The 22,797-nt window shown below is 32.6% G+C and overlaps 2 protein-coding genes and 1 pseudogene across 2 annotated transcripts; 2 read left to right on the top strand and 1 right to left on the bottom strand.

Moving 5' to 3' along the window:
* Positions 1 to 3,952: 3,952 nt before the first annotated feature.
* On the top strand, positions 3,953 to 6,184 carry LOC141672652 (uncharacterized). Its single transcript, XM_074479298.1, has 6 exons — positions 3,953 to 3,975; positions 4,130 to 4,234; positions 4,336 to 4,397; positions 4,506 to 4,689; positions 5,110 to 5,881; positions 6,059 to 6,184. The coding sequence occupies exons 2-5, from the start codon at positions 4,141 to 4,143 to the stop codon at positions 5,160 to 5,162; spliced, it is 393 nt and encodes a 130-aa protein (XP_074335399.1). The 5' UTR covers positions 3,953 to 3,975; positions 4,130 to 4,140; the 3' UTR covers positions 5,163 to 5,881; positions 6,059 to 6,184.
* Positions 5,891 to 7,396, top strand: LOC141672651 (E3 ubiquitin-protein ligase SINAT4-like; annotated as a pseudogene).
* A 9,562-nt stretch (positions 7,397 to 16,958) lies between these two features.
* Positions 16,959 to 17,621, bottom strand: LOC141673620 (secreted RxLR effector protein 161-like). Its single transcript, XM_074480373.1, has one exon. The coding sequence runs from the start codon at positions 17,619 to 17,621 to the stop codon at positions 16,959 to 16,961; it is 663 nt and encodes a 220-aa protein (XP_074336474.1).
* Positions 17,622 to 22,797: the final 5,176 nt, after the last annotated feature.

Genomic DNA, 22,797 nt, shown 5'->3' with positions numbered 1-22,797 from the left:
CAAACTACATTGAAGAATTGGGGGCAACTTGTTACGCCACATTTTTGGCATATCCTAATTTTCTTAAAATTTCTAATATTATTAATTATTAATTCCGATTATTAATTATCAATTAATACATAAATTTTATACTTTCCCTGAAATGAAGAAGAACCGATTTCAATCAATCAATTACGGAAAAATATCTGAAAAGGATATCTTTCATATCAAGAAAGATATCACAACATAAAGACTAAATCAGATAAAATTGGTAATCAAGCGTTTTTAACGAAACTTATTCCTAAAGTCTTTTAGGGATAAGCCCAATTTTCACAGAACTACGTAGCCTTGATCCAATATAAATTGGTATGCAAGCATCTTGGCAAAGGGATCCGATACGACGAGACAAATCGGGACACTGCAAAGGCCAGTCCCTCTATTTTTTACAAACCCTAATCCCTAAAAATAAGCACATTCATGCGAATTACGCTCTACTATTTCAACAACCTCTGATTTCGTGTTATTACAAAATTCCTCCAACAACAATGATGATCATTTCTTACTTTTTGCATAAAAGAAAATTTGGTAATCTTATTCACATCCATACGGTTGAATAGTCAAAATTGTTGTAACCCCTAAGTTCCGATCTCTAATTCTAGTTTTTATTTTCTTAAGGTTAATATTATTAAAATTTCAGTTTTCAAATTTTTTGAATTGCCTTCAATTGTTAGTGCACAAAATCACGTTTTTAATCATTTTTATGATATATAAATATCTCGTAGATTTTTTTAATAATTAACTATTTATTTCAAAATCCTAGGAATTTAAATCAGGCGAACTAGACAATAAGATTTGAGATGAGATTTGTTTACCCTAATTAGCAATTAAAAATAATATGAAAATCCTAGGAATATGAATCCGTTAATCAATCCCAATTAATATCAACTCGCCCTAAAATCAATTCTCTTTCCTTCACAAAAATAACATATATCAATTAATGAGACAAGCATACACTATGAAACTTGTTATCTAACAATAACCCATCAAAACTTCATGGAGCAAGCATAGGCTATGAAAGATAAATTCAGTAATAATAATATAGCAAAATCACTCTGTCAATTGAATAATTAAGCATCCAGATAAATCACGAGAATGAAATAATAGGAACGAGAAGATATTAAAGCCATTAAATTAACTTCATCTTCATCCTCAGGAATAAATTTAGCTACACATGATAAAAAGATGAGCAAAATAAATAACTAACAAAATTCTAGATATAGATTAGTGTTCAAGGTATTGGGTGTTGGGTATTATATATTTTCCATATACAAAATTTAGCTATGTATTTTCCATATATATAGGGAAAAATATGAGGGCTTGGGTCTTAAAATATCAAATCCTGCTTACAATATATTTCCTTTTTCATTCTTTTCTCCAATAAGTATTCGAATTTCTTTAGCTTCAAGTATTCTCCACCTCCTTGCCTTTTTCACATTTTTCTGCTCAAATTATGATTTTATTTATTTTACTACAAAACAAAAGTAAAATAATTTATTTATTAATAAAATTACAAAAATGAACATAAAATAAATATTAATAATATATAATAATATGGAGTTAGCTTTTACACAACGAAGGAAATAATATTTGTCTTAACAATTACAATAAATGAACAAATTTCTTACTAAAAATACCATGCAATGTCTACAAATACTTGTACGTAGATCTGGCCAAATATGCGGGTTTGAACCGCCCGCTCCGGACCGGCTCATACGGAAACCCGAAATTATTCGGCCCGAACCAGGCCGGTTCAAACCCGAACAATTCATAGAAATATATGAGCCGATTAAGAATCTAATATTTCAAATTCAGGGACCGAACCAGCCCGCTCGAGCCCAGCACGTACGCGACCCGCGCGAGCTGCACCGACTGCACATCCTGCACAGGCCCACGAGTGTTGTGCACGCGCCAACTGATTTTCTCAATGGAAACCTACAGGATGCAGCCTTTCTGCTCCACTCCAATTTTCTTCTGCTCCACTCCAACGTTCTTCTACACATAGGCTTCAACAGAATCGAGTGTGATGGCTCCGCCGCCGCTGTTGGACAGCCATTAAGCGTAGGAGAATGATGAGCAGAAGTCATACTAAATAATCGTCTACTTAAAACTATTGTAGTAATTTCCCTAGAGAGAGAGATACTCTAAGATGAGAAGAAGGTATGTATCTGTATCTCTATATTAGCGTACAATTATTGATTTTTGTTACTACAACATCTATGTTTAAACTTAAAATAATAAAATTAATCGATTACAATTAAATTTATTTAATATCATTACTGATGTTGACTTTTTAAACTAATATTGAGAAAAAAATTAAAACGAAGATATCTTCTGCAAATGTGAAGCCCACACTCAACCCACAAGGCCCGCACGGTTCAGCCCGCAAGGCTCACGAGTCCAGTGTCGGTTACGAATCCTTGTCTGTCGGTTCGAACCTTGGCCGACCCGATTCGTTCAACTTGCATGTCGGTCCAGTGTTCGTTGTTCGCGTTTTCAACCCGTAATTAGCCCGGACTGCACGACCAGCACTAACGGCCACCTCTACTTGTAGGAATGCATGAAAAACAAAGTATTTTAAGAACAAAACCCCTAAATACTCTATATGTCTCATTCATTCATTTGCACTTATCTCTTATGATTTTTCACTCAATTTTTTATATTTTAAAATTTTTTAAAAATAATAAAATTATATAATATAAAAACAACTACATCCACTATAATGCAAACATAAATACCATCATCTTCTATATAAAAATTAAAAAAAAACATTAATATCTCACCAACTTCACTTCCTATCAAAAATATCGATAATATAAATTTTATCACCATATAATAAACACTAAAAAAACTTAAACTATTACATCAACTTGAACAAGTTACCACGTATTCACTTCAACATTAAATAAAATTGACACCTAATTTACCTATAATGAATAACGTCACTATACCATAGATTGGATACAACAACCTGAAAATGTTGCTTTAGGGCTTAAAACCATTACAGTAGAGTTTATTGTAATGCTTTTGGTTAAAAATGGCGTTAACTTTGCTCGCGTTACGATCGGCCGATATAGCAACGTATACAGTAGAATATGGAAATGCCTAAATTCATTGCAACCGTGGTATATGGTAATGGTTTTCTCTTTACAGCAATATACACTACGCCATAGATGACCTATCGCAATGGTTTAATCATGCGTGTTACAAAATTATGTTACCTTAGCTATGCTCATCTTAGGCTACTATAGTTACCATAGCCTTTATAACATGTTACTATAGTTTCAAAGTGTTACATACGATAACATATGAAAATTTATGTTACAACATGGTGTTAATGGATAAAAAGAATAATATTTTACAAACAATAAAATTTATATAATTATTTGACTTCAAAATTAATTTATTTTGGTAATATAATTAATTAATAATATTAATATTAGCTAAGATTAATAAAATATATTTTTTTGTTTAATTTTATAAACTGTACTATATAATAACTCAATTTTTTTTAACAAAAAATTTGAACAGTATTTAAATTAAAAAAAAATATTTAAAAAAATAAAGTGAAATTAGAAATGTTGGGCACGACTTAAAATATTTAGAGAAGCGGCAATTTTGCAGACAAAGTCAAAATTTCCCTCTCTCGGCTTCTAGAATCTCCTTCTCTCTCTCGGTCGCTCTCTCCTCTCACACGGTCTCTCCCTCTCTAAGCTTTCAATTGAATCGAATCTAATCATCCTCACAGATTGATTACCTCGCAGATTGATTATTCGAGCTAGGGGTTTATATCGATAAAATCTCAGAGATTCGAATTTCAAACAAAATTAGGGTTTTAAATTGGAATTGGGGATTTTTTATTTACTGTGGATTTTGGGGCATATCCTTTTGTGGTTCTTCTCTCTCTCTCTCTCTATCTCTCTCATTTTGTGTCTATATGTATATACTACCTCTCCTCCTCTCTCTGATTTTGTGTGTATGCTACCCTGTTTTTATGCATATCGATATATTAGTTTGTTTTTAGAATTTTAAGTTTTAAATTGAAGTTTCGAATTTTAAGTAACATTTGTTGCTCGCAATTGATCATTCCCAGGTGGATACTCTATGCCTGAGAGAGAGGGATCTATAGAATCGCTTTTCTATAGAAGTTTCTCAGTACCAAGCACAGGGAGTGAGCACAGAACAAGCATTCACTTTGGTAAGAATGCATTTATTTTACTCTCAGTAGGTCTGTATTGCTCATTTCCTCTCTTCTTTAGACCTATCAGATTGCTGAAGACCTGGGAAAAAACTTTGCAGATCATGCGATTTTAAGAACTTTCTTAGAGGCCGAGGAAGCAGAATCGGCTAGCCAAGTGAAGGTTCTCAGAACTTGTCAGTCTATCATTTGCAAAGTTTAAAAATAATCCATCTTGTTGTACTCGTTAATATTCTCTTCCTATATTTACCAGAAATTTTAAACATTGCAGTATGAAAAAGTTGAGAAGATTGGTGAAGGAACGTATGGAGTTGTTTATAAGGCTCGTGACCGCGTCACAAATGAGACCATTGCTTTAAAGAAGATTCGAATAGAGCAGGAAGATGCAGGAGTTCCAAGCACTATTATTAGAGAAATTTCTTTACTAAAGGAGATGCAGCACGAAATATTGTCAGGTACTGAACATGTGTCTGTTAAAGATTTCTAGATTATGCATTTTTGCTGCAGTAATAATGTGGCAAATGGTGTTTTTCTACAGAGCTAATGTACTTTCTGATTGTCTTGGGTTATAAATTAACAATATGCTTTGAATTACTTTCACAAAGCTAATATGTAATTACTTACATATGACTTTGTGATGCTTGCTATTATCTTAAGTTCTGAAGAAAGCTTTAAGTACAGTGTTGTGAAGTAGCGAAATATGAAACGTTCTTTGTTATAGTAGTGTTTAAACACGGACATGTGTAAGAAGTATCAGACTCGGGGTAATATTTTATTATTTTATATCTTTTTGGCCTAAACTGTCTGAGTTTTTATACAATTTTCCAAGTGCCTTGTATAAATTAGTGCTAATTCTTGGAACTTTCACCTTTCAGATAGAAACATGCAATGGAAGGCACTATTGTGGACTGAGAATTGTAAACTCTAAAAACTAAAATCTTGGGGTTTGCTTAAGAATCAAAGAAGGATGAGCCGCACTTCAATTCTCTCTCACTTTATAAATCTCTCCACTACTTCCCCACTCATGTACTTCTACTATTCTTTACCCCTATTTTTCTACACATATACATTCATATTTCCTGTATTTGTATGTATATTGTGTCTATTGTTTTACTAATTTTGCTTGTGATTTTAGAAGTTCTTGTAGAATTCAGAGGGGTTTCTTGAGAAGGGCTGAGTTGTTTGGTGATTATGGTAAAATGGGTCGTTGCTTTTGCATTTTATCAGCAACACAGCCTCAAGTTTCTGATAATTCTACTACTTCTGTCAGGATAATCAGTAATTTTATCAGTATTTTAAATTCTAAAGTTTTGATTTTTATATCAAAAGATTGTTTTTTGTTGAATTTGGATTGTTTTGTATTGATATAGAAGTGGATAATGTTAACTAGTTGTTTAGACTAATCTTTATTTAATTGCAATGGGGATTTCGGGTTTGTTTTTTAATGTGAAAAGTTGCATTTTCTTTGGTTGCGGTATTGTGCATTCTGTTTTATCTATGACCTGTTTATTGGATTTCCTAAGCTGGGCTTTGCAGAATGCTGCCTTTGTGTATTGGTCCCAACAAGCCTATGCTATGGACTGAGAATTGGACTGCTCAGTGAGTATACGAGTGCATGTATGATTAAGATCTAGATGCATGGAAGAGGCAAGTTGCTCTGATTTGTTCTACCACTTTAGCCACTAAATTTAATGTTGTTTTACTTACAAGTGTTTATGATTTATCTTCCTCTCAAATGTTGGCAGTACTGATTTACCTTTCGCCACAGAATGCATCCTTGCAGTGTCACAACGGTCACACTTTGTTTTCGTTTAACCTGTAAAGTGCAGGTTCATAATCGATGTCCCACTTCTAGACAAGAACTGGGATATATCAGGTGCCTGGCTCAGGATAATATAGAAAATTGCTTCAACTTCCTTGTAAGTATTACACACTAGGATGTCCGGAGATATTTCCATATGACAGCAAACTTAAACACGAAGAAGGATGCAGTTTTAAACCATACAGTTGCCCATATGCTGGATCAGAGTGCGCTGTAATTGGCACTATTCCCTTTCTGGTTTCACATCTACGAGATGACCACAAAGTGGACATGCACTCAGGATGTACATTCAACCATCGATACGTGCAATCCAATCCTCGCGAAGTTAAAAACGCCACTTGGATGCTAACAGTAAGCCAGCTTACTCTATTTTTACCCCTCTTGCCTTAATTTTCGAATACCTATTTTATAGATGACTTGAATATGGACTAGTCAGTGTAGGCTGGGTTTTGAAAGCTAATAAATCAGACTCTAATTTGTTTTGTGCCAGGTCTTCCATTGTTTTGATCAGTATTAAATTCTGCCTTCACTTTGAAGCCTTCCAACTTGGCACGTCCCCTGTATACTTCGAATGAACAAGTTGTTGGATTCACAACTATGTCCTGATGCTAGTAACTCAAAAGATACAAATTCCGCAATGCTTTAATGGTAGGAAATTGTTTTCTCTGTTTCTTCACCCCTTTTAAGACTTGTAATCATCTCATAACATTGATTGTAGGTCTATTTTACATCAAGATGCCAACTGATTCGTACAACGAAACTTGTAACCTTACACTTTCACTTGAAGATACTTTGTTTGGTGGTCAAGTGTCAAACCTTCAGGTTATGATCATGCAAACTTTGATACATGTCACTCACTTTCTACATAATTCCGAATATGCATATTATTTTAAATTTTTGGTTTGTCAGTACCACGTGTTTATTGTGCAAATGGCAGTTATTTGCTTTAGTTGTATCATGTATTTTTCTTTTAGTCTCATATATCTAGTTTTTAATTGATTTCAGTGCATTCTTTTACTTAGGATTTACATTCGCTAATTTGTTTCCTGCAGTGGCTAAACAGGATGCTACTTTACCCTCTGAATCAGAAAATAATGATGAGCAGGAACATATAAGAATAGATCATGCCTTGCAAAATTATTGTCAAACTGATCGTCAAATTTTAGTTGATATCGTCCTAGATTATAGACTATGTACCTGTTTTTTGGATTATATGGAGTTGATGCTGATTGCGTGAAAACTGAAATAGTATTTGGCGGGGGTTTGTACCGATTTGAAGTTTGGTGGTTTGAATTGTTTATTTTATTTTAAAAAGAGGTTTATAGCATGTTCAATTTACAAATAAATCATGTCAATTTTTTTTTTTGAGAAATATATTAGATTAGGTACTTCAATATTACAAAAAAATTAGTATAATATAATACAAATTTATTAAAAAGCTGTTACAGTAGGGAAAAAATTGTTATAATGATTTGGTAACCCACATGTGGGGCCCACAGTGGCCTTACAAGTGGGGCCCATTTTTTTTTCAAATTTTAAGTGTAAAGGTAACATGTATAGTGTGATACTATAGACATACATTAATTTTACCTTTGAAACCTATTGTAACACCAAATTCAAGGTTGCAGCAGGGTAAAAGGAATGTTACCTTAGGGGTCAAAGGTAACTCGAAAAAAAGCAACTTAATTTTTATGTTACCTTAGGGCTTTTTTTGGTTATTGTAACATTTCTTTGGACATGTTCTAACATTTTCTTGCTGTTGCTATAGGCCATCTATGGTGTAGTGATACTTCAGCCATTGCAATAGCCTATTACAATGCTAGTTTTTTATTAATTTTTTTTAACCATTTCAATATATGGCTAATGGAAATGAATTAAAGTATATTTGGCAACATAATTGGTCCAATAGCAATGTTTTCAGTACCCACAGTAAGAACAAATGGCAAAACTTTTTAGGATTTAGCAATTCTTTTAAATAGTACAAAAGAACAAATGGTAACAGTTTTTAGGATATAGCAATGTGTTTAATACAAAAAATAAGAATCAATAGCACCACTATTATGGGATATAATTTCTAAAATAAATTGGCATGATCTGATTATTTCTATTCCGACCCACCAAATGAATTGGTTCACAAAAAAAACCAACCAAGTCATTGTCATTGGTATATCAATACCACCAATCCAAAAGGTACTATCCCAACTACATCATCACAAAAGCTATTAAAATAAAATGTCTAGTGCTAGTTCATACAATAATGCATGAAATCTGAAACAAAAGTGGAAATACAATGAGAAGCAGTCAAGGAGCTGCCTCTACTTCATCTTCAGCTAACTCCGCTCCTTCCTCACTAGAGTTATCAGCCAACAGATCTTTTCCAAAATCTTTTTTAGCTTTCTGTTCATCTTCTCCTCTATTTCAGCAGAAAGTTCTTCTCTAATCTTCGTCAATTCTGTAGATCTCCTAGTGTCTTTTTTTATGCAAATCTAGCCTTGTTTTTCTAGTTCTTCCACTTCTGACAAGAAGCTAGTTAGGTGCATGACCATCACAATCTAATTCTACCGCACCATCATCTACTTCCTCAAAATTATCATCAGCGTTTTCCTAAATAAATGATAACAGAAATAGTTACGAAATGATAATAGATAACAAATATTGTGACAATGCATATATAAAACTATACCTCCTCAATCAGCTTGCAATTTTTATGATAAATTTGTCCCTTTGATGGTGATTTAGGGAGGTTCTTTTTCCTTTTCTAGCATAAAACAAAGAGTGCATCATTAAACAAATAATATGTGTTAGTAAAATAAATATGCGTTCACATAAGAATAGTAGAACTTCTATGTACTATATACGATGCACGTATGATTGTAATAAAAGACTCTAATTAGCATACTATTTCATTACTAATCTGAGCAAAACTTTTACGAACAGCCTTGTGTGCATCTTTAACTTTTTTCTGATTTTGTGCATTTTTCTTAGCCTTGTCCTTCACAATTTTATCACCCCAATATGCTAGCAATGACTTCAATTGCTCCAATGGAATATGGTGAGGCCTATTTTTCAATCGATCCTCATCAGTATCATATTTGGTATAATATTGTGACTTAAATCGGCTTTTGTACACCCTTCAAGACTCATCAACAGTCTTTATCACCCAATCTTTACCTTCGTCAAGAATGATGAACTTTTGCTAAATAAAATAAAATGAATAAATTAATTATATAGAGTTAGTTGTAGATAATCTGAACAATCTTTAATTAAAAGTATCTAAAATTAAATAAGTGTACAAGGAAAAGGTGTGGCACTTTTACCTTAACGAAATCCCACCACCTATTTTTTTGTTCATCAGGAATTTCAAGCCAACTAACATAACCAAGTGGCACACAATCCCAAGACAATTTCCCCAAGAAACTGCTAAATTCGGCTCTTACTGTGTTATCATCGGACACTAGATGCAAGTCATGATTCAAGTAAAGCTCTGGTCTTTCGTCTAATCTCATGGTGAAAACCGAACTCGTTTTGGTAGGTTCTCTCTTCCTTTTGATTTTAGGCTGGTCTGTCAAAGCATAAAAAAATATGTAATGATATTCTCATGATTAATGACATAGTTCTATTATGTATACATCAAATATATACATGTTTTAGTTGCGATGGTGTTGTCTCGATTCTCCCCAGCATCATCAACATTATTCGTCAAATCATTTTCCCTTTCTTTTTCAACATCTTCCCTATTCTTTTTGGATTGCTGCAATTTATTGTACACCACCATGGTATCAACTCAATGATTCAGCCGAACCCTTTTTAATTGTTTGAATTGGTGGATATCAGTTGGAAGTGGCGGGGTCCATGGGAAGATAAAGTATCTCTATGATCAGCAGCCTCCTGAGAAAATGCCAAAAAAGAATTTCAAATGCAAAAAAATTAAAACTATGATTAATTAGATTTATACATCTTCTCTCAGAACTTCACTTGGTGCTTTTGACCGAGTCACTGGTCTCCTTCCCATAATCGGCTTTTTATTTTTCTTAGTTTTCTAAACAAATTAATTTGAGTTATTAAGCAATGCTAAAACTTGACGAGATCAATTAATTTGTAATAACGACACAAAATATATACCTTAAGGATAACTTGCTCTTCTTCACCTTCACTAAGGCTATCATGTCCAGGAACATACTCCCTGTCACAAGATAACTCCAGATCAGAAAATTCCACAACTTGTTTTTTTTTTGGATTTTGGATGTACAAGTCTAGCTACTAAAAACCTCAATCCCAGCTCTTTAACACGATGCTCATTTTCTTCGATTCTCTTCTTTCTCCCTTCTTCATAGTAGTTAACATTAACCTCGATGGTCATAAATTAAAAAAAGTCAGTAAAATTTGATAAACATACTAAAGATGTTATATATATATATATCCATATATTTAAAAATATACCCCGCGACTCGCAACTGCTTCGCTCTTTTTTAATTGTTGCAGATCATGTGTGCAAGAATGCTCTGCTAGCAAGTGTGTGTTATCCTTTTTTTTTTCTTCTTTTGCTTTTTCTCTTGCTCTTGCTGAAGGTTTTGTAGAGTCACATACTTGCGCTTCACTTGGAAATCATCAACTAGGTACAATAATATAAAGTCAAGAACATGACAAAGTCAACAAATCATATCAATACTAATCGTATACATATACCTATAATTAGTTGATGTTTCCCTTCAAAAAAACTAGTCTTTGGTCTCATGATTACATGTGGCTGCAACTGCTTGGTGGGTTCCATTTCCTTGTCAACAATTGTGTCAATATAAAGGTCCAGCACTGAGCATTATGGTAAGCTGTTAACAAGCTCACAAACATCTTTATCATTATCCAGCAATTTCCTGCCATCTCTTACTTTCTTCACATAAACACCCATTATTTCAGTATATCCCACATCGTCCTTCACATACTCCATAAGAAAAGAGTATGAGAATCTTTCAGGGTCGAAGGCAGTAGGAATTTTAGTATAACTACCACCGTGATACTTGGTTTTTAGGAATTGTCCCTTGTGGGAAAACCTCACATAAAAATATTTATCTTCCATCCTGAAATGAAATGGAAATATAAAATAGTTATGCCATTAGTTTACCTACCACAAGTATCATCTAAACACAAAAATGTAATTAAACATGTAATAACAAATATTTAAACATATAATCCAAAGAAATGAGACACAATCAAACAAAAATTTAGCAAGAGAAATGAGAAATCAATCCATTACATAAATGAGAGTTCTTTACATTACCTTACAAACAAAGAAGAGTTTAATTCTATATTACAATTACTAGGAGATGTATGATCACTTGTATTCATTCTTTAGACTCTTCATCGATTTTTCCTTCTTTTTCAAGTGGCACATGAATTTGTTGCCTTGGAAGATCATCTCTTAACCAGTTAACATTAATAGATTAATTATCCATTTGAAAGTGTAGTTCAATATCATGCATGGTTGGTCCACTGACTACTTCAAATACACCATTTCCCTTTTCTGCATCATTTTGATCCTTTGGAGATTTCTTTATAACATAGTAAAAATGTTTCTCGGTACGATCCTGAATATAGAATACCTGTTGTACTTGAGAATCTAGAACAAATGGATCATTTTTCTGATACAATTTGTTAATATTAATTTTTGTCAGCCCACAACAATCCTTATCATTTTCGTACCACAACACTTAAACAAAACTACGCGTAAAGTTCCCCAATAATTGACTTTAATAATTTCATCAATCGCTCCGTAGTAACTAAGTTCAGAAACTATTGGGTTTCGATCTTTTGAACTCGCAAAACTAATGGTCAGGGCTGGCAAGAAGGCACCGCTATTTTGAGTCGTACACCTGGCATCTCTTTGCTTGGTATGAAATCTGATTCCATAATTGTATAACCAGTATACTTCTCGCTGCTCTATAGGGTCCCTTTTCCAAACTAAGCAATTCCTGAGAACATTCCATTTTATTTTCAACCTCCTCTTTTAACCAACTGTGGAATTCCTTACGATGTGTTCTTTCTATTTTGTACTTATTTGACTTTGCATTTTTTCGTACAAGTTACGATGCTCCCTGGAATTTAATAGAGAAAAAGATAATATTTTATATGTATAATATTACTATTACTTACTTTAGACACTATCAAAGAACTAGAAAATGTGGACTTACTCGATTAGCTTCTCGATTTCCATATTTCCAAAGTTAAAGAGAACGTAATGATGAGCATTAATCCATAATTTATCCATCAACTCAAATGATTTTCCATCCTTGTTTCTCCTCGCCCCAATGGGGTATCCAATATTTGAATTCTTCTGCTCTTCTGTCTCTTTCTTCGGTTCATCACTTAAGAATCTTGAACAAATTGTTAGGCATTCTTCAACTAAATACCCTTCCGCCATGCACCCTTCTGGTTTAATTCTTTTCGAACATAGCCTTTTAATCTAGCCAAATATCGTTCAATTCTGAACATCCATCGAAGGTGCACTGTTCCTCCAATTTGAATATCTTTACAAATGTGCAAAGGCAGGTGAACCATGATATCAAAAAATATCGGTGGGCAAATCATTTCCAGTTGGCATAGTATTTCAATAATTTCATCTTGTAACTTCTGCACATCATCCAACTCAATCACTTTGCCACATATGCCCCTCAAGAATGCACCCAACCTTATCAAGGGTACTATGACCTCTGGTTTTAAGGTCTTTATAACTGCAAATTGCATCAAATACTGGAGAATAAAATGTGCATCATGGCTTTTGTAAACGAATTTTGTCTTTTATCTAAGTGCACACAATGGATGATATAAGAAGCACATCCGTATGGCAGTCTAACATTCATCATGACTGAACAAAAGTTCTCCTTTTCTTTTTTTGTCATGGCAAAACTAGCTGGATTAATTTCATAATAACTATTATCAGCAGATTTTACAGGATGAAGGATATTACAAATGCCCATTTTTTACAAATCTAGGCGAGCGTTTAGATGATCTTTTGTTTTACCACCCATATTTAATAAAGTCCCTAATATTTTATCACAGATGTTTTTTTCAATGTGCATGACGTCAAGATTGTGTCTAATTAAATTACCACTCCAGTATGGTAATTCAAAGAAAATGGATTTCTTTTTCCATGGACAATCAGTAGCCTTTTTCTTTTTCCTTAGCTTCCCAAAATTGTTCTCATACCCGCGCAACAGTTCTTCGCAGTCTTTTCCAGTCAATGGTGGTGGACAAAGATCTGTTTTCACTTGACCATTGAATCTATTCTTATCAGACCTAAGTTTGTGGTCAGGTGGAAGGAATTTCCAATGGTTCATGTAACAAACTTTATGGCTATGCTTTAAGTAGGATGAAGAGGTGCAGTAGTGATATATGGGACAACCAAGTTTACCATTTGTGCTCCAACCCGATTAAACGGTGTACCCCGGGAAATAACTAATCATCCACAAGAGACCCGCGCGTAATGTAAATGTTTTGTCACGGGAAGCATCATAGGTTTCTGCACCTACATCCCATAGTTCTTTCAACTCAGCAATCAGGGGCTGCATATATACATCTATCTCATCACCAGGGTATGCAGGTCCAGGAATTATTGTTGATAAAATCAAATTATCTGGTTTTATAATCAGCCAAAGGGGCAGATCATAATTGACGAGAATAATTGGTTAAGTGTTGTGCAATAGACCCACTGTCCAATAAGGATTAAAACCATCTACGGCTAAACCTAACCTAACATTTCGAGGTACTATAGCAAAATTTGGATATCTATCAACCATTGACTTCCAACCATCGGCATCGGCTTGATGTCTTAACTTCCCGTCTTTGATTCTTCTCTCTGAATGCCATGCCATGTGTTCGGAATATTCCTTGCACATGAACAAGCGTTGCACCCTTGGTTTCAACGGGAAGCATCTTATTACTTTTGCAGGGATTTTATGTTCACTTTCTGGGATTTTTTCAACAAAATTAGGAGAACCAGTTTGTGGTGTTTTCCATTTTGAAACTCCACAAACTTCGCACTTATTTTCATTTTCATTTTTATCCCAATATGACATACAATCATTAGGACACATATGTATCTTTTGGTAATCTAGACCTAATTTCCTATTCATATTTTTAGCTGCATTAAATGATGGAGGCAAATTAACATCTAGGAATGCCTCATTTATCAAATCTAGAATACCACTAAAGGTAGACTCGCTAAATCCATGTGTGCACTTCAATCCGCAAAGCTTAACAATAAAACTTAAACGAGTATATGTTATAGACCCTAGATATAAAGGTTATTTTCCCTCCTTCACAAGCCGATAATTTTTTTTAGCATCAGTCTTATCATTATTACGGATCATCACATCAAACTAATCGCCTAAGCCGAACCCCATACCACGATCATCATTAAATTTTTGGTACTTGGGTTTTGAAATTTCATATATCCAGTTGACAAATTCTGGATTTGGGCCTTAAGTAGTAAATGATTATATACATCATATACCGAGTGCCAAAAATGATTGAAACAATTCAGACAAGGGCATTTTAGTTCATCACCCACCCCAAAATTAGCGAACCCATTCGAAACAAAACCATGTACCCCCTTACGACACTCATCATTGCACTTAGGACGCAGAACCCAAATCATCTCGACAATTCTACACATAATCACAATAAACAAATAACAAGTTTATTAATAAACAAGAACAATAAACAGAGTAAAACAGAACTATAAAATATTTTAAATATAAACATAAATTAATAAAGCTAAAAAACATAATATAAACATACAATGAATAGTATAAACACAATACAAGAATTCCCTAATTAACTCAAACGCAAAAATCCCTAATTAAACAAAAACCCCAGAATCAAACCTAAAATCGAGTTGAGCATAAATCCTAATTAACAAAAAACCTTACAAACCAGAAAATCCCTAAATCAACACTCCCTAAAATCAACTCGAGTACAAGTTAATGGATTACTAGTTGAACAAAAAATCGAAGCTCAACTCAAAATATACCTCAAAACTGAAAATTGAATTACTAGCTTTAATCTTCAGTACATTACGAGTTGAACATACCTCGTATTACAAGCTTTAATCATCAGTCTTTGAGCTTTAAGCTTCAGTCTTCACTCTCGAGCCACTGACCACACACCACTCTTCGAGCTTCGCTTCTCTCTTTAGTCAACTCTCTTCTATCGAGCTTTTATCTCAAATTAGTTTTTAGTTTTAAGTTTATTATTATTTCAAAGCCCGACAATTATTTTGAGCCCAAATTTGGTACTCTGTAGCAACTATTTTCTAAACCATTGTAATGTCTTGAAAATATTGCACTGTTCATACTTAATTATAACGAATTTTAAAAGCATTACTGTATATCCAAATTTCTATAAAATTTATTGAAAGTTTCAGCCTATTGAAATGGTTTTTTGACTGTCTGGTTGCGGTATCAAATCTATGGTAAAGTGCGTGTCATGAAATATTTGGCAAATCAGTCATTATACCAAGTTGCCTTTGTGCATCCACTAAAAAAATTGTTAAGCTAAATGTCATAGTATAAAGACAAAGTCGTTATTAAAATAAAGTCCATTAACGATCACAATTGAAATAGACTCCTAAGAACTTTTTTTAATAGTACCATGCAATTGTTACTACGGAACTTAAAAATTAAATATTTTTTATTGTTCGATGTTGAAAAATATTAGTGAGATCAACTGAATTATACATGCATACGATAAACCATTTTAACTCTAAACTATAACTGTTATCATACATAGCTTTCTTGGTCCACCAAAGATATGATCGTCGAGCGCCTTTCGCTTTTGGCTAATATTCGCCTTCATGCATATTATTTTGTAGAAGTTTTTGAGACCACTCTTTCCGTGAACGGTGACCAAAATTCATCTTTTCTACTCCATGTCATACTAATGGGTCGGACTTCGCATCTGGATTTTTTCATCGTTCAGAACACTCGAGATATAGTAAAGTCTTTCCTTCAATATTTATAAGGTGGTTACGTATTCCATTATAAGTTATGTCGTGCTCATCATTTTTATTTCATCTATCATCGCCATGGAACAAAGTTTTGTTACTGCTACAGCTGTTATTTGCCATTTTTCCTCTTAAAAGTAAATACTATTTTGGCCCCCCATCTAGAGCCAATTGTTGTACGAGGATTTTTGAGTACCACAAAGTAGAAGGTTTTTGCGGTCGTTGAACAACGCATTAATCATAGTGAAAATCGGTCGTCCAAGGAGATGCATAGCTAGGATCCTAAAGGATAGCAGATTGTGTTTTGGTGGTGATTGGGAGTGAATCTATGGGATCTGAGCTCAAGTTCTTTAGAACATGTTGTAAGATTCGCCAAAAATTTCATTTTAAGCTATCATACAAGAGTGCACGTGCTCGTGTACTAGCAAATGTGAAGAAAATGTCCCCACCATAAATTGCCTACATACCCCCTATAATAAGAGATCAAACCGGATGTAGTTCTTTAATTAGGTCGCAAGTTGTGTGAATCCCTAGTCATGTAGGATGTTATCGGTTTATAGTGTTTATGTTGAAGAGGTAGTGCTTATGTCAAGTTTCCTAGTGGCAGTAGGACGATGTAAAAGTCCATCTTTAATGTATATTTGTGTGTTGTATATAGCTTCAATAAATAACCATATCTCTAATGTTTGTGTGTCGTGTTCTTAAAGTCTATGAGGTGGTGTCTGTTAACTTTGGATATATAATACGAACGTAAAACTTTAAAAAAATCAACTCAGAATTTATAATACACGTCTAAACTTATATAGAAAATCAATATAAGCTAAATACAAAAAATACCCTAATATATAATATAATAATAAATATATATTTATATATATATATATATATTAGCATCCCCCTCAAACTCACCATGTTGCAGGAATGAGTATTGAGAGTTTGTCAGACAAGAAACGAAATTGCAAAATAGAGTAAGCCTTTGTAAAAATATTAGCAATCTGAAGCGAAGAAGGAACAAAAGGCAAGAAAATAGTTCTTTGCAGCAGATGATGGTGAGCAAGATTACAATCATTTTCAATATGTTTAGTGCGCTCTTGAAATACCGAATTACGTGCAATATAAATTGCACTCTCATTATCACAATATAATGGAGTGCAACTAAGAAGGCTAACACCCAAATCTTCAAGTAAGGGACGTAACCAAACAACCTCACAAGTAGTGGAAGCCATGGCACGATACTTAGCTTTTGAAGATAATCTCGAAAAAATATCTTGTTTCTTACTCTTCCATGAAATAAGAGAATCATCAAGAAAAATACAAAAACCAGTTTTAGATTTACGATCCTCGGGATCACCAGCCCAATCAACATCACTATTAGCACACAACTCTAAAGATGAGTTAGGATGAAACAAAGGACTCGAAAATTGAATCCCACAAAGATACTTTAGAATACGAAGAACTGTAGCCCAATATACGATAGTAGGAAAAGTGATAAATTGACTAACTATATGAACTGTATATGTAATATCTGGAAGAGTAACAGTGAGATAAACAAGATTACCAACAATCATGCGTTATAAAGTCAGATTTGCTAAGAGAAGACCATCAGATCGAGAATATCTAGCATTCATCTTTAAAGGATCTCTTGTTATCAGTAAGACGTGCATGGTCAAGAAAATCAGCAATATATTTAGATTGACACAAAAAATACCCCTTTGGTGAGCTAGCAACTTCAATTCTAAGAAAGTAACCGAGCAAACCCAAATCTTTCATAGAAAAACAATGAGCCAGCTCACGTTTCAATGACTCAATACCATCACAATCATCACCAGTAATGATTATATCATCAACATATAAAGAAAATAAGATATGACCAGTACTCGTAGATCGTACAAAAAGAGCAGAATCATGATTAACCAGGATGAAAACCAGGTGAATAAAGTACAATATAAAACTTGTCAAACCAACAACGAGATGATTAACGAAGACCATAAATAGATTTACAAAGTTTACAAACATAACTTGGTTAATGCGAAAGACCGGGAGGAAATGTCATGTAAACTTCCTCGTGAAGATCACCATACAAGAATGCATTCTTGACATCCATCTGAAATATATTCCACTTTCGAACAGAAGCCACTACAATTAAAGTACGAACAGTCGTCATATTTATAACAGGCTGAAAAGTTTCTTCATAGTCCAAGCCATACACTAAAGAGTAACCTTTAGAAACAAGTCGAGCCTCACAACGCTTGATGGACCCATCAACTTTTATCTTAATATTATATACCCATTGACAACCAATTTCATATTATCTTGATGGGAATGGGACTAAATTCCATAGAGGATCATGAACAGCCTCTCTATATGATGCAGGCTCATACAAATGGTGAATAGAAGTGACGAATGAAGCAAAAGATGGAAAAAAGAAGAATAAGCAAAATTGGAAAGTTGGATAGACTTACGTATGCGAGTAGACTGGAGAACTGGCGGAGGAGTCAAACTTTCGATAGATCAATGAGTGGGAGGAGAATATAAAATCTCTGATGATGATTAACTGGTTGTAGAAGTAGGTGTAGACGTTGAAGTCTGAGATGTAGATGTGGAAGTCGGTGGAGATGTGGAAGTTTGAGATGTAGATGCCTCGGGAACTGAAGTATTAGAATTTATGGTTGAAGCATCCTTAATATTTGTGTCAAAAGGATCAATACGAATAAGCTCTTCTCGTGCCATATAATGCGAACTAGAAGGAACATAGAAAAATGGAATATGCTTCAAAAAGTAAACATGCCGAGAAACATACAATTTTCCACTGACCGGGTCAAAATAAAGATATCATTTGTGGGTAACACTGTAGCCCAAAAACACACATAAAGCAGACTTAGCAGACAATTTACTACGCTCAACCTGAGGTTTAAAAACAAAATAGGTACAACCAAAGACACACAAAGAATCATAATCAGGCACTTCATCATACAATTTCTTAAAAGGTGACAAACCATAATCTTGAGCAGTTAGAATTCGGTTAATCACATAAATAGCAGTAAGAAGTACTTCACCCCAAAATAAACTTGGCATATCAGCCAACAAAAAAAATGAGCTAGTTATTTCAACAAGGTGACGATGTTTTCTTTCAGCAACATCATTCTGTTGAGAAATGTCAGTACATGAGGTTTGACGTATAGTCCTATCAGAAGCAAGCAAGCGACAAAAAGCATTAGAGCTATATTCACCTCCCAAATCATACTGAAAACATTTAATGACAGCTTTATGTTGAGTTTTTATATGAGCTCTAAAATCTTTAAAAATATCCAAAAAATTATACCTATGCTTCATAAGATAAATCCACGTATAACGAGTGAAATCATCAATAAATAAAACATAATATCTAGATCCTCCTTTTGTGGGCATAGGAGCAGGTCCCCACACAATAGAATGCACAATATCAAACGGAGCAAGAGAATACGTAACATTCTTATGAAATGTAAAGCAATAGATTTTAGTTGACCCAAGGCTCTAGTTGAAACTAAAAATTGTAAAATAGATTAAGAAACATGAAATAAACGAGCATGCCAAATATAAAAGTCAGAAAACAAATCACTCAAATAAAAAGATGATAAATCAACACTAGGAGTTCCCACAACAAAGACACTGAGTTCATCCAAAACATAATGTCCTCCCTGCTTATGACCTTTCCCAATTACCTTTTGAGATCTCGGATCCATAACACAATAAGTAGTAGAAGAAAAAAATAAAGTAACCAGATTCATATAATTGACTAACTGAAACAAAATTTAACTTGAGATCCGAATATAATAAACATCAAAAGGAGACACCGTTGGGGTAACTACAGAACCAACAACTCGTAACGACATAGGAGTGCCATCAACAAGCATGATGGATAAAGATGAATCATCAAAAAATGTAACGAAAGAATATCGATAAGGAGACATATGATGAGATGCACCCAAATCCAGAACCCATATAGGAAAAAATAAACTTGAAATACCAGTTGACAAAAGACATGTTGACGATGAGACATACATGTTAAGATATTGCTGAAATTAAACTCAAATCAAATCAGAAACAAAGTCGAATCTAAATTCAACACCAAATTTAAACTGTATCCAAACTCAATCAAGAAACCAAACCTGAAATCAAATCCAAACTCAAATAACCAATTCCAATTCAAAATCAAATCTGAAAGTAGACCGAAAACCAATTTCAATTATGATTAGAAATATAAAATTAATATCAAAACTCAAGCATTTAAATCAATTACTAATATTGTAACATCCCAATAATCGAGTATTGCAAAATCCAATCAATCAAATAACCCAAATTACAAGATCATCAACGATGAAAATAATGAACTAAAAGTAAACAGTAACCTGTTGAAACAATCTTAGAAATCGAATTCCGGTGCTCCAAATACCATCTTCACTATTCAAAATTTAGATACTAATGGAAATAAGGCGTGGTTAAAATTACAGGATGATCCCATGGTTGAAACTCCAGAAATCATAAAAATAATTTGGCTGATCTGGGAATAAAATTTTCTGCCAATTTTTCGAAATTTTTGTTGTTGTAACGTACCTCTATCTATTTAATGTTTCAACTAAGCAAACGCTCTTGATACTATGTTAATACGAACATAAAACTTTATTATAATCAACTCCGAATTTATAATACATGTCGGAACTTATATAAAAATTAATTTTAAGCCACTACAAAAAAATCATCTAAATTCGACTAATTTTGGTCTAAAATGGCTATTTTCGACCAAACAGTTGTTGGTCGAATAAAGGCTAGCCGAAAATAAGGGGTGCGGTCGACTTTAGCTAAATTCGACCGTACTAAATTTGACAAAATAAATTTGACCAATTAAATTTCACCGAAATTTTAATATTTAAGATTTTAATATTTGAATAGATTGTTTTTTACATATATTTTTTATTTAAATATATATATTTGTGATATGACAAAATGTTAAAAAATTAAATTTACTTGTTTTGCTATTTTTAACAGTTAACCAGTAGTTTGATCGGTATGTTTTCCTAGTTTCTAACCCTTTATTGATATTTCAATTTTGAAAAAAACAAATGATGAAGGATTCACCCTTACGGATGTCAAGATCTATATGACAAAATTTTTATAAAAAAATAAATTGATTTTGTTTGTTATTTTAACAATCAACTAAAAGTTTGAATAATACTTTTAACTCGTTTTTACTCTCATATTGATGTTTTGATTTTATTAAAAATATATATGAATAATCCAACCATACGAATATCAAAGTCTATATATTTTAGTGATATCACAAAAAAATTAGAAAAATAAAATTTTATTTCATTTTTACTATTTTAATAGTTAACAAGTAGTCTCAGCGGTATTTCTTACTAGTGTTTAATAGTATATTGATGTTTCTAATTTTTATAAAATATTTATTGATAATCCAACCGTATAGATGCCAAGAAATATATATTTTTCTGATATGATAAAAGTTTTAGAAAAAAATAAATTAATTTAGTTTGTTATAGTAACAATCAAAAAATAGTTTGAATAGTACTTCTAACTAGTGTTTAGTCCTATATTGATGTTTTGATTTTTTAAAAATATATAGTAATAAACCAACTATACAAATGTTAAGATTTATATATTTTAGTGATATACCAAAATTTTAAGAAAAATATAAATTAATTTGGTTTGCTAATTTAACAGTCAACAAGTACTTTCACCCATATTTATCACCAGTGTTTAATCTTATATTGATATTTTAGTTTTTCTAAAAAACTATTTAGGAATAATCCAACCCTACGGATGTCAATATTTATATATTTTGGTGATATGACAAAAAATATTGAAAAATAAAATTATTCGGTTTGTTATTTTAACAATCAACCAATAGTTTGAATAGTACTTCTAACTACTGTCTAGTCCCATATTAATGTTTATTTGTTTTTTAAATATTTATGAATGATTCAACTGTACCGATGTCAAGGTTTATATAATTTAGTGAGATGACAATTTTTTTTGAAAAAAATAAATATATTTTGTTTGTTATTTTAACAATTAACAAAACGGTTTAAATTGTAGTTCCAACTAGTGTTTACTCGCATATTGATGTTTATATTTTTTTTAGAAATAATTATGAATAATCCAACTATACATTTTAGAGGTATAACAAAAATTTTAGAAAAAATTAAATATTTTTGGTTTGTTATTTTAACAACCAATCATTTGACCGATATTTCTTACTAATTTTTAATATATAAGTAGATTATTTTGTATGCACACTCTTTATTTTTAACAATTTTCTCATTAGTATGGTTGATTTACTCAAAATAATTTAAAAAAAAAATAAATAATGTAAGCCTAATCCATAACTTAAACTTCATGTTTAGATATGAAAACTTGTTCTTCATAATTATTTAATTAGAATATTTTTTTATCACCTCGACAACATGTTCTGTAAATTTATATTTAAGTATATGTCTTCTTGATATAACTATTTTTTTGTATTTGTTCTAACCAGTTAAGATTTTTTTATATTTTTATCAAATATAATACAAATAAAAATTCAACATACTTGTATCATATATATATATTTAAATTCTACCATTTTTGGTCAAATTTAGTAAAAAAAATTGGTGTTTTTCCTTTGGTGGCAAATTTGTTATTTCCATTTATTTTATTTTTAAAAAGGCAGGATATTTCCCGCCCAAACCATTCATTATATTAGACCAC

The sequence above is a fragment of the Apium graveolens genome, chromosome 7 (assembly GCF_009905375.1).
Source record: "Apium graveolens cultivar Ventura chromosome 7, ASM990537v1, whole genome shotgun sequence".
Classification (NCBI taxonomy): domain Eukaryota; kingdom Viridiplantae; phylum Streptophyta; class Magnoliopsida; order Apiales; family Apiaceae; genus Apium; species Apium graveolens.
Note: the sequence above shows the minus strand (reverse complement) of the source record. Positions and strands in the feature narration are given on the sequence as shown.

Bases quoted from the DNA above. Each gene is read 5' to 3' on its own strand.
- LOC141672652 (XM_074479298.1), top strand. From the start codon at position 4,141: ATGCCTGAGAGAGAGGGATCTATAGAATCGCTTTTCTATAGAAGTTTC. The intron at 4,235-4,335 runs GTAAGAATGCAT...AAAACTTTGCAG, and splicing joins CAGAACAAGCATTCACTTTG to ATCATGCGATTTTAAGAACT. The intron at 4,398-4,505 runs GTTCTCAGAACT...TAAACATTGCAG, and splicing joins AATCGGCTAGCCAAGTGAAG to TATGAAAAAGTTGAGAAGAT.
- LOC141673620 (XM_074480373.1), bottom strand. From the start codon at position 17,621: ATGATTGTTGGTAATCTTGTTTATCTCACTGTTACTCTTCCAGATATT.